Source organism: Cyanistes caeruleus, chromosome 10, assembly GCF_971803275.1.
Source record: "Cyanistes caeruleus chromosome 10, bCyaCae1.hap1.1, whole genome shotgun sequence".
NCBI classification, from domain to species: Eukaryota; Metazoa; Chordata; class Aves; order Passeriformes; family Paridae; genus Cyanistes; species Cyanistes caeruleus.
The window spans coordinates 16,517,441-16,529,422 of NC_141710.1; the positions used below are offsets into that span (position 1 = coordinate 16,517,441).

Consider the following 11,982-nt stretch of genomic DNA (forward strand, 5'->3'; position numbering starts at 1 on the left):
CATGGTAACTGATGCCTAGCAGAGATAATGGTCATGGCCTGTCCACAGCATAACCCCTGTGCCCCTATGGCAGGGTCAGCTTTCCAAGGAAAGTCCCGCTCCAGTGACTGGCGCAAAGGGCTTAAGTGACTTTAGTGCTGGTGAAGCGGACTGGATTTGACTGCCCTGAAGACTAAAGGTACTGCCTGGGCAGCTGCAGGACAAGCTTTTCCCTCAGTACCATGCCATGCACATGCTCTGCTCCCTGCTCGCATGCTTCCCTCTGTCCCCACGGGAATCCTCCTTTAGTGGGGGGAGAGTCTCCACAGCACATCATCCAGTTTTCCCTCTGCTGAGCTGCAGTTTATGCTGATGAGGGTGTGTGGATCTACACCAGAAGGAGAGCCAAGACTCATGTGCCTTTTTCTAGAGACCTCTAAACAGATCCTGAGCAGTAAAAATCCTCAGCAAATCAGGTTAGGTCAGACCTAATTCTACTTCTGTCCCTGCACCAAACAGTGTTAGGTTTGCTGACACGGCTGCCGCTGGGATTCCAGCCAGGGGAGCAGGGTGCAGGCTGGAGCAGGGAGGAAAAGCTGTGCTGGGCTCCTGCACAAAGAGCCGGGGCCGGATGCCTGCCGTCCTCCCTCTAGCGGTTATCCAGGCCCTTCGGAAAACAGTCTGTGTCCGGCTCTTGGCCACCACACATTCCTCTGCATCCATCCTGCTGCTGCTGCATGTGCCCCAAGAAGTCTCCCCACCCTTTCCAGCTGCTTTTTTGCTTTCACCTGCCCTATGGGGAGTCCCAGAGTCTCTAAATCCATTCCATTGCTCCTTTTTTAATCTGGTGTGCTTTTCCTTGTGATTCATATATCCATGCAGCTGCTGGCTTTCCTTGTAGGAGCTCTCTGGTTGTTCAGAGTGAGTGGCACAGATCTGGTGTGGGTCTGTCTGGTGTGACCACCATGCTGCTGCTCTGCTGGGCTGGATACCTGTGCCCAGAGTGAGCATCCCTCCCAGCTCTTGTGCATGAAGGGTAATGGCAGTCCCAGAGGCCGTTGTGCACCTGATGATCCCTTTTTCTACCTCTGCTGATAGTCTCCTAGTTCATGGGTGGTTTGGGGGCTGAGAGGGGTGCACTTGCTTTGCTGCTTCTGACAGACAGGCTGGGATGATGCTATTTTAGGAACTCAGTACTAATGTTAGCAACAGGGAAAGACGGGGGCTTGAATCCAAGTGAGTATTTCCTGACAGTGTAAGAGGCAGGAAAAGTGCAGGATGGTTATCAAAACCTTCCTGTGAGGAAATCCCAGCCTTGGGAGTGTTAGAGGAAGATAGCATCAATCCCGCCAGCTTGGGAACACCCCCCTCAAGTCTTGTCACTACTGTTTGACAGCTACCTGTGGCTAGTTCCCTCTGTCCAGATCTATTTGCTTGATGTTGCTTTGAGATTTTCAAGCATAAAGTATTATATGACTTTTTCCTAGGAAATGTTGACCACTTTCAGCATCTTTTCTACCCTGTGCTCCCAGGCAGTGGCTACCAGAGTAGAGATGTGGCCCTTAGGGAGGGGGATGTGTCCTGGGAAGACAAGCCACCAGGAAGGTTCCAGGAGCAGAGCCAGGCATGTGCCTGGGGCTTGCTGGAAGGAGGGAAGCTGACCTGAGCGTGAGACAAGAGCTGCTTAATTGCGAGAGCAGGAGCCGTTGGGCTTGTCCTGGGGCTTGTAGGACGGGCTCTGCAGCTTTTGACACTAGAGGCTGCTCTCTGCCCTGTCTGCTGCCTTGGCTCTGGCTTTTTCAAGGCTGCCTTGTCTTCCTTGTCCCACCTAGATCCCTGTCTCTGTTAGCAATGTCTCTGGCAGTGGACCTCTCATCTGCTGCTCTAATGATGATCTGTGGGCTCCAACCCCCCCCTTACAAGGGTTTCCCCAGTTGCTGAAGGTGGGTAGGGCACCGCTCTTTCATCAGTGATGCTGGGAAGCACTCAAGACCTGTATAAATGGGCTATGCTTCTAGCATCTGAGTTGGCATCTGCTTTTGGCTCCATGCCGATGTGATTCCCTCAACAGCAAGCAGTAGTGCTGCTTCTCAATTTACCCTGGGTATTATGGTTCAGACAACAGCTTTTATCCAGCTTATGTTTCATGTTTCTTCTGTCCTGAGCAACAGTGGGTATCTCTCACCTCTGTTCTGGAGATCCTGAATGCCTTTGTCAAGCTTTTTGTTGCTTTCTTGCTTGGTCCTATTTGGATTAGCCCAGTTCATTACATCTTGAAATTAAGGGAGAATGCAAATCTGGACAGGGAGCAGTTCATTCAGGCTATCTTCTGTTTCATTCCACTGGTGAGCCTCTGGCCCTTGGGAGAGTCTCCAGCTCATTCCCTGAGCCCTGAAATTGATGGTTTATTATAGAACCAGAATCACACTGTGTTGATGTTCCTGGGCTGCCCCACAGCATGGCTGCTATAAAGAGTCTCTAGGGTTTAACCCTTTCTTGAATTTCTGCACTGGGGAATCGGTTGAGCATCCCAGAGATTGGGTGAAGGTTGTGCTCAAGTCAATAACCTGAACACAGCCTGAAAGTTTGTGAAGCATGCATGGAAGCCAGAAAAAGAGCCTGTTTCAAGATTCTATTTCAAAGCTAGCTTTGGCCCTGAGCTCTGTTACCCCCAGTTTCTGAGGAGTGGGAAGGTAAAAGTCCTGCTGGATCCCGCAGCTTGAAGGCAGAGCTGTAGAGGCTGCTAGAGCTGAGGAAAGGAGTGACTTGTAACTGCTTTTTCCAGTGTGAGAACTGGGGCAATCCCGTCCCTACTGCAGGATGTGTGCTAAAGGTTACCTGAGTGTGTGGTGTGGGTGTCCAGGTGATGTCAGAGTGTCCAAGCACGGCTGTCACCCAGCCAGGCTTCACTGCTGGGTCAGGAATTCCTGAGCCACAAATAGCCAGTGTCTGGGGGGAAATGTTGCTACATGCTTGGCCTGTTCCATACCTGCTCCTGGGCATCTGCTGTTGTCAACTGCCAGAAATGAGATCCTGGGCCAGGCAGGCTTTTGGCCAGCTCCTTTGGCCACTCTTCTAAATGTTTTCTGTTTCCTTTTCTGTCTCTCATCCCTCCAGCTGGTGTCTGCAGAGGGTTCCCATTCAGATGCTGGCTCGGTCTGTGCCGATAACCAGACAGAGCTGCCACCCTCCATGGAGCGCACAGGAGGAATTGGAGACTCCAGGCCGCCCTCTTTCCAGTAAGTTACATGGACATCTGTTCTGGTTTCCAAGGGACGCATGGTGCATTTGCTGTAATATAGACTAGTATCCCAGACCGGGCTGGGACACTCTTACCCAAATTGTCAGGGATGCCAGCCAGCAAGAGGGGAGGAGAGTGGGGCTGGGAGCAGATGTGGAGTGTGTTATTCAGCAAACAAGGGCATGCTGAAAATAATGCAATGAAAAAGCACAGCATCCCTAGTCCTTTGCCCTGCACTTGTAGATGTGCTGTAGTTGTTCCTGTCCCTCAAGAAGGAGACAGCTGATGGCTGGAACCTTGTGTTGGTCAGGACAGAGGTAGAGAGAGCCTTGTCAAGTTGTTCCCTGTTGAACATATTTGTTGCTTTTATCTCATCACAGTCCTAACACTGGGGGGAGTCGGGAAAACTTGGATAATGAGACAGAGACAGACTCGGTGGTGTCATCACAGAGGGAACGACCTCGTCGGACAGATGGGCCTGAGCATGGTGAGTGTTGGTAATGTGGTGAGAGCTCTGCAAGGGCATGGCTGGAGCATGGTGGCAGCACTAGCTCTAGACTTGGGGCAACTTTCTCTGCTCTGTAGAGCTTCCCAGCTCAAAAGGGCTATTCTATGGCTTTTAGAAGGCCCATAGCCTCACACTGGAGGCAAGAGCTAACACCTGTGTTAGAGCAGAGCTTGGTGTTGAACCCTTTGTGGTCAAAGGAGATATCTCCTGTAGAAGCCTCAAGAGCAGGAGACAGTTGTGCCTCTGTCTTCTTAGCTGGGATGCAGAGTGAGCTTTAGCCTTGCCATTTGTGCTGCTTCTTGCTCTACCAAGGAAACAGCTTCAAGTCTTCCACAAGTTTAGCAGCATCGTTCCTACTGGTCCATCAGCCTCTTCCCCATCCTGTAGTGATAAAAGAGGTATCCCATAGGAGATGGATCTGATCCCAGGGCAGACTGGAAGTTATTTGGCACTAGATGGGTTTGACTGGTGGCCAGATTTGTTCTGAGGAGGTTGTCAATGAGCCCTGCATAGGGGAAGGGTTTGTCTCAAGCCCTTGTCTTTTCACAGCACCCAGGGTAAATGGGACAGTGAAGGGAGAGCGGCGCCGAGATCTGGGTGGGTACGAGAGCTCCTCCACACTCATGAGCAGCGAGCTGGAGACCACCAGCTTCTTTGATTCAGATGAAGATGACTCCACCAGCAGGTAGGAGAGCTTGGGTCTTGGGGAGGCACTAATTTCCCTGACTTCCAGAACAGAGAGGTGCTTTTGCAGGGCACAGTAGTCTTAGGCTCAGACCTGCTTCTGTGTCACCCAGCAGACCCTTCTGCCATTGTCTGTCCTCCATGTGCATGTTCTCCTCTCTGACCCTGCAGTCTTCTCTTCCCTGTACTATTTCCATAGCTCTCTTGCTGCCAGAGCCACCACTATGGCAGCAGAAGAGTTGACTTTTGCTTTTGCCTGCAGGTTTAGCAGTTCAACAGAGCAAAGCAGTGCTTCCCGTCTAATGAGGAGGCACAAGCGACGCCGGCGGAAACAGAAGGCTCCTCGAATTGAGCGGGTACCTAGGAAGGGGCTGGGTATCCTGGGGAGGGCAGTGCAGGTCAGAGTGGGCTCTCAGGGATTCAGCTGTTTCTGCTGTGGGCATGGGTTTGGATGAGTGTCCAAGTTCTGAGACTTGCTGTGAACCTTTTCCAAGCCAATGTAGCCTCAAGAACTGGGACCACAGGCCTTGTCTCAGCTGTAGAGAGGTCATTAGGACCATGGCTGTTCTCTGGCTCTGCAAAGCTCCCAGGATAAGACTGGAGTTGTGGGTGGTGGCTGTAGTGCCACAAGGAGGGACAAGAAGGAGAGGACAAGTGGAAGAAGCTAGGGCTGGGAATGTTACTGAGGCACAGGAGGACATCTCATGTTTCGCTTACGTTGCAGTCCTCATCCTTCAGCAGCATCACAGACTCCACCATGTCCCTGAACATCATCACGGTCACGCTGAATATGGGTGAGTGGGAGGTGTGCATGGAGCCTGCAGTCCTTCCAGAGCGAGATTGGGTCGTGGAGAGGGAACTGGGGAGGGGGCAAAGAGAATGCATGAGGGAGGAGTAAGAAGATGGATTCTGTAGGAGATTGGCTTCTGTTGTAGAAATTGCCTCTCAGGAGTTTGTGTGTCCCAGGACATGTCTGTGTGCAGGGGTTCAAATCGCCATCATTAGGATGTGGTTTTACTGAGGATAGGCGTGCTTGTGTCTGATGCTTTGGGGTGACTTCTTTCTCTTTCCATCCCTGCAGAGAAATACAACTTTCTGGGCATTTCTATTGTGGGACAGAGCAATGAGCGTGGGGATGGAGGCATTTACATTGGCTCTATCATGAAGGGAGGCGCTGTGGCAGCTGATGGCAGGATTGAGCCAGGAGACATGCTCTTACAGGTACTTCACACCCACATATCTCCATCTTTGGGCCTGGGAAAGCAGTAAGAAAAGACCCAGAAGCCTCCCTGAGAACTTTGGCAGGCTAAACCCAGGAAGCTGTGCTTGGAAGAAGGAAGCTGAGTCACTGCTGAGCTGAGTGGGGAGCTCAGCCTCTGGTCACATCTCTGGGACTCACCTCTTTGTGTTGTTTGCAGGTAAACGACATCAACTTCGAGAACATGAGCAATGATGATGCTGTGCGAGTGCTGAGGGAGATTGTGCACAAGCCGGGGTGAGTATCTGGGTTGTTCCTTTCATCCAGGTACATCTGCACAATTTGTATTTGGGGTGTGTGAGTTGTATCTTCCAGCCAGTGCCTCTGCAGTAGCTTAGAACTTAGGTTGTTGGTGTTGCTGTGATTCCTGTGTTTTCATGTCCAGTGCAAGAACTGCAGCCAACGGAATTGCAGGGAATTGGGGTCTGTGCCCCTTTTTTTGGTGGGGATGCCATGTTGTTGCTCATTGCAGGGCAGTTGAACTAGATGACCTTTAAAGATCCTTCCTGAAACAAACTGTGCTGTGATTCTCTGGTTCTATTTGGGTCATCAGCAACCCTCAGCAGGGTCACATAATTTTGTTCATGCCACTAGGGAAACCCATAGCTGGAGGGGGAGCAAGGTCACTTTACTGGCAGCTTCTCCCTGTCTCTCAGGAGTGAGCTGGCACACAGCACCCACCCATCATGCAGGGGTTTGTGTTACTGTGCCCTGGTTCTAACTCTCACCTTTTTGTTGCAGGCCCATCACCCTGACTGTGGCCAAGTGCTGGGACCCCAGTCCGCGGGGCTGCTTCTCGTTACCCAGGAGTAAGTGGATAGCTGACCCACCCTTAGCGCTGGTGCCTAGCTCATGTGAGAGCCCTGCCTTAAGCACATACTTGGTTGTTGTCTTGTTCCTCCCCTGTGTGTGTGATTCCATGGGGCACTGAATTGGGGTTTGATGGGGTTTCAGCTCTCCTTTTAGGAGGCTGTTATGTCCTATTCCCAGACCAAAATGCCCATAAGCCCAGCCCTCCTTCCCACATCACGCTGGGGACGCGTTTCACTGGGGCAGGGAGGTCACTTGCTCGGGGCGCCAGAGGAAAGAGAAACCCCCACTTAAGTCATAGGGGGATCTCTCCCTCTGCACCTCTCCTGCTGACCCTCCCTCTCTTCTTTCTCTCCCAGTTGCTCCCCAGCGGATCTGGGCTGGGCCAGACTCTCCATGCTCCGATCCGGGTGAGTCCCGGCAAATACTGGGGATGGAATGGGCTGTGCCGAGTCCCTGTCCCTTCCCAGAGGTTGTTTTGATGAGATGATAATTTCTTACAATTACTGACCAAGTCTTTCTTCAATGCAGGTGAGCCCATCCGGCCCATCGACCCGGCAGCCTGGGTGTCTCACACGGCAGCGATGACTGGCACCTACCCAGCGTACGGTATGAGTCCATCCATGAGCACAATCACTTCCACCAGCTCCTCCATCACCAGCTCCATCCCAGAGACTGAACGTAAGTTCTTGTGCCTCCGTGCTGCACCCGCTGCACGGGCTCCTCACTTTCACTATGCTGAGAAGGGAGCAATACATCTGCCTGGGGACAGCTGGGGTGGCCCAGATCTGCCCTGCCAAGGGACTGGGAGGGAGGCAGCTCTCACCAGGCTGGCACTTTGATCAGTAGGAGTTCTACCTCGGAGAATTAATATCATGTTTTTCAGCCTTCTGTGTGAAGAGAGTAGAGGAGAGAAGCCTGGGTGCAGACAGGAATTCTGGCAGGTGTAGAGGAAAGGCTCAGACCAGTCAGAGGTTAGCTGCTGAGAATGTGGAGCCAGGTGGATTCAGCATGTCCCTGGAGCAATTTAGAGGTCCTCCCAGACAAAAGATAGAGCAGAATAGAGGAGGCAGCTGAGAGCAAAGACCCTTGTGCTGGGGTCAGGGTCCTGCTGAGCACAGGGCTGGCTCTTGGTTGCTTTCTGAAAGTTTGGGATGATTTGGTGTGTAGAGCCCTGAAGCAAGGGTCTGGAGAGCTTGGGTGAGGCAACAAGCCAGGAGTTTGTTGTAAGTTTGTGACTCTTGCCTGGACTTTGCCCAAGAGGAAATGGCTGACACGTGAGGATAACATGGGAAGGCTGGAAGGGGGCAGCATGTACCCCAAGGCTGTCTGCGATGTATTGTTCTCCAGCCCATTCCTCCTGTGTGTGATGCTTCCATGTGGCCCTCTTGTCTCTTCTGTCCCCTCTCACCTCTGCCTACCTTCCTTCATCCACACCACAGGCCTCGATGACTTTCACCTGTCCATCCACAGTGACATGGCCACCATTGTCAAAGCCATGGCCTCACCAGAGTCAGGCCTCGAGGTGCGTGACCGCATGTGGCTGAAGATCACCATCCCCAATGCCTTCATTGGTAAGAGACTGTGCTGCCTGCAGCAGAGGCAGGGACTGGGGAATGGGTGGCCCATTTTCAAGTAGGTGTGCAAGGGAGCATCTATGTCACCATAAACAAGCTGTTGACTAGGCAAGAGTCACACATTGAACCTCTTGACCCACTTTGTCTTTGCTCCAGTGTGGCTCACTGCCTCAAGAGTCGCCATCTTCCTCTCTCTTGCCAAATTTAACTCTGTATTTGGTGGCAGGTTCGGATGTGGTAGATTGGCTCTATCACCACGTGGAGGGCTTTACAGACCGCCGTGAGTCCCGCAAATATGCCAGCAATCTGCTGAAGGCTGGCTACATCCGACACACCGTGAACAAGATCACCTTCTCGGAGCAGTGCTATTACATCTTCGGGGACCTCTGTGGAAGTATGGCTCTTGGTGTGTGTGGGAGGGAGAGGATGGAGGGGTAGTTGTCCTGCAGAGCCCTGCTGACACCATGGGGACACACTGACAGCCGTTGCCATCAGGCTGGGCCCATTGTTCTACAGACCCTGTTAAAAGAGTGATGAAGAATATCCCAGCTCCCTTGTCCTGCTGCTGAGGTAGTGAAGCTGGAAGCAGCATTGAGTGTCACCTACCATGTGATCTTTTCTCCTAGGCAGTCATAGCAGAGTCTTAATCTTTACTGACTGTCTCCAGGCTCTGAATTTCAGTGCTGGCAAGGGGTTGATGCTCAGGCAACTGGGCTCTGTTCAAATAAGGTGGGGGAAGGAATTGGCAGGATGAGCTGTAGTTCTGGTGTGGTCCTTTCCCACCAAGCTGGTCTCTGTATTACAGTGGCAGCTTGGACTCCCACAGCCTGGCAGTTGTTCAGCCAGGAAGCACAAATGGTGGCATTGACTAACAGAGAGAGTGCCAACTTCTTGTGTCTCCTTGCATATCCTGTCCTTATCCATCACCAAGAATGGACAGAAAGCTGCTTCGTCACAGAGTTGTTTTTCTGCTTGGATTAACCCCTGTTCTCTGCTTTTCTTGCAGACATGGCTAATCTGTCTCTTCATGATCATGATGGTTCCAGTGGTGCCTCTGATCAGGACACTTTGGCTCCGCTCCCCCACCCAGGAGCTGCACCCTGGCCTATGGCCTTCCCATATCAGTATCCACCACCTCATCCATATAACCCCCATCCCGGCTTCCCTGACCCAGGCTACAGCTATGGAGGGGGCAGTGCAGGCAGTCAGCACAGTGAAGGTGAGTGAAAAGGACTAAAATATGCCTGCAGGTGGGCAGATGTCCTGTTCAGTACAGGGCAGCAGCAGGAAAAGGCTGCTTAGGCAAGGCCTAAGTATGTGGGGGAAGAATGAAAGGGAAAGGGTTGTGGGACTTGGTGCTGAAGGGAGAAGGACTGTGCTGGGGCCTGGCTGTGCAGGAGCACCCTGCAGTCCTCCCTTGGGTACAGGAGCATCCATCTGTTCTTCCTGACTTGTCTGAGCTGGTGCCTAATCTTGTCTCGTGTGCTTTGCAGGGAGCCGGAGCAGTGGTTCCAATCGCAGTGGCAGCGAGAGGAGGAAGGAGAGAGAGAAGACTGGGGAGTCGAAGTCAGGCGGCAGCGGGAGCGAGTCAGACCACACCACGAGGAGCAGCATGCGGCGCGAGCGTGCGGCCAGCGAGCGCTCGGTGCCGGCCAGCCAGCACAGCCAGCGCAGCCAGCACTCTCTGGCTCACAGCATCCGCAGCCACCACAGCCAGCAGTCGTACGGGCCGCCCGGCCTCCCCCCTCTCTTCAGCCCCCCCATGTTGCTGATGCCTCCACCGCCGTCAGCCATGGGGCCCCCCGGGGCGCCGCCGGGCCGTGACCTGGCCTCTGTGCCCCCCGAACTGACAGCCAGTAGACAGTCCTTCCGAATGGCCATGGGCAACCCCAGTGAGTTCTTTGTGGATGTAATGTGAAGCGCCCATCCCCTGTCTGTCTGCTGTCCCTCCTTCCCCCTTCTATCCTGTCGTTTGTTTCCTAGGACCAGCCCTGGCTTCACCCCTTGTTTTTTTGGGGTTTTTTTTGTTTCTTTTTTTTTTTGTCTTGATAACGAAAAGAAAAAAAAGGGAAAAAAAATAATAAATGGAACTAAACCTTGATTCTAATCCCTCCTCGAGCGGGGTGGACAGGCCTGGCAGGCCTGCTGGGTGCTGTCAGCCCATCCCGCCACCAGACTTGTGTATTGCCGATGGTAATTCCCTCCTGCCATCCTCTCTAACCCCATTAATCTGCATCCGTCCCAGCACCCTGTGCTGCTTGCCCGTGTGTCACTGCTGCCTCAGTCCTTCCACCCTAAACATCTCTTCTTTCTTTTCACCCTTTTGTGTTTCTTCTATCAAGCAGCAAAGAATTACGGGGTGTTTGACTTTCTCTGAGCCTGCCGCCCATGGGGGGGAGAGCTGGAGCGTGGCGTGGCCCGACAGCAGGACACGGAGCTCCAGGGGCGCTGGGCACGCATGGCGCTGAAGATGGCTTCTTTCCTCCCCCTCGTGGAAGATGCCCTGCCCTTCCCACAGCCCTGAGAGGGGAGCAGGGACCAGCCTTATCTATGTATTTTAAATCCCATTGTAGTTGCCTTCTGGCTAATGCATGAATGTTCCAGGGCTTCAGTGCCTCTAGGGAGTGGAGAGATGCTGCCACTTCCCTCTTGCCTCCCTTGTCTTGCCCCATGTACTGGCCAGGTCTGAGCCTGACACTGCCTCATGGCAGGACCCTCCTTCACCTTGGCCAGGCCTCAGGGCTGGGGCTGTACTTCTGCATCCAGCCCAGAGAGGTGGTGATTGCCTGTGCAGTCTCTTGCGTGAGTTGGTGTCCTACACCTGCCTTGGGATTCTTTGGGGGGATTTAAGGGCAGAGCTCTGCTCCTTCCATCCTGCTCTTTGCCCTCCTGCCTGCAATGTGCTGCTGCCTGTCCTGTTTGTAGGGCCTGTCCCACGCCTGGGGCTGGCGGTGGCAGCTGTGGCCTTCTCCCTCCTGCTGTCATGCTGCTGCTCAGCTATGTGATACCTTCAGGGGCCTGGACTGAGTTAGAAGGCGAGGGTGGGGCACAACTGGTTCATTTTCATGCTTCAGAGAAACGTGGAGATCCCTTGTATTTGCCCTCTGAAGGGGCTGAGTTAGTCTCCTCCTCTGCCCAGTGCTGCTGGCCTGGCTGCTGGGAGGGACAAACCTCTGGGACAGCCCCGCTCCCTCTGGGCTGTGAGCGGTGCCTGGTGGCAACTCGAGCTCTCTGGGGATGAGACTGCAGCCAGAACCATGGCCTTTGGGATCAGTGCCCCCAGGTGGGCTGGGACAGTTGAGTCTGTTTGCTCCAGTGCTGCCTGCCCTTCTTCCTTCCACTTCTGGGTACTTGGAGACGTGCCTGGGGCTGGGGCAGCCCTTTCCCCATGCCCAGGGCGAAGCACGGTACAGTATGGACACACTCAACCCTGCTGCTGTTGGTGCTGGCGCCCCGGCGCCCTCTCCTTCTGCCACACTGTGGTTTTCTCCATAAGTGTTACCTCCTTTGGTCTTTCTTGTGTTCGCGATTTTTATACAATGGAGTTGAATTGTATTTTGCTCCCTGGGAGTCTGCATTGCCCCTGCAGCCCCACTGCCAGCTCTCATGCGCCATCAGTTCATCTCCCTGACTCCCTAAAGCCTCTCCTTCCCTCAGCCCGCTGGAGTCAGACTGTCCCCAGTAGCCTCCCTGGCCACTGCTCACCCCTTGCCCTGCCCTACCCACTGGGTTTTATAAAAACTACACCAATCTCCTTGTTTTTATTTATAAACATAGTTTTATTGGACTCTTGCCTTGTGTCGTCCGTTTCTTCTTTTCCCCTAGCCTCTTCCCTCCTCCTGCCTTTCACTCTAAAGCAAGATCCCAGCAGGATGGGGGCACCCTGTGCCATTGTGCCAGCTGTCTTTTCCCGGGTTGCCGAGGG

General features: G+C 53.4%; 1 protein-coding gene across 8 annotated transcripts in view; it reads left to right on the plus strand.

The window, feature by feature from the left end:
• DVL3 (dishevelled segment polarity protein 3) overlaps positions 1-11,849 on the plus strand; it is a 34,020-nt gene extending 22,171 nt beyond the window's left edge. For 2 of the 8 annotated variants that reach the window (XM_086844686.1, XM_086844688.1), the window contains exons 3-16: positions 3,097-3,218; positions 3,601-3,707; positions 4,278-4,413; positions 4,675-4,768; positions 5,137-5,206; positions 5,494-5,633; positions 5,831-5,907; positions 6,412-6,479; positions 7,012-7,161; positions 7,923-8,054; positions 8,284-8,451; positions 9,064-9,276; positions 9,551-9,949; positions 10,403-11,849. In XM_086844686.1, coding sequence (XP_086700812.1) covers positions 3,097-3,218; positions 3,601-3,707; positions 4,278-4,413; positions 4,675-4,768; positions 5,137-5,206; positions 5,494-5,633; positions 5,831-5,907; positions 6,412-6,479; positions 7,012-7,161; positions 7,923-8,054; positions 8,284-8,451; positions 9,064-9,276; positions 9,551-9,949; positions 10,403-10,434 — 1,908 coding nt within the window. In that variant the 3' untranslated portion in view covers positions 10,435-11,849. Of the gene's footprint in view, positions 1-99; positions 179-3,096; positions 3,219-3,600; positions 3,708-4,277; positions 4,414-4,674; positions 4,769-5,136; positions 5,207-5,493; positions 5,634-5,830; positions 5,908-6,411; positions 6,525-6,839; positions 6,891-7,011; positions 7,162-7,922; positions 8,055-8,283; positions 8,452-9,063; positions 9,277-9,550; positions 10,159-10,402 lie in introns of those variants that run through there. The other 6 variants (XM_086844687.1, XM_086844683.1, XM_086844681.1 and 3 more) reach the window with 6 other exon arrangements.
• The last annotated feature ends 133 nt before the right edge of the window (positions 11,850-11,982 follow it).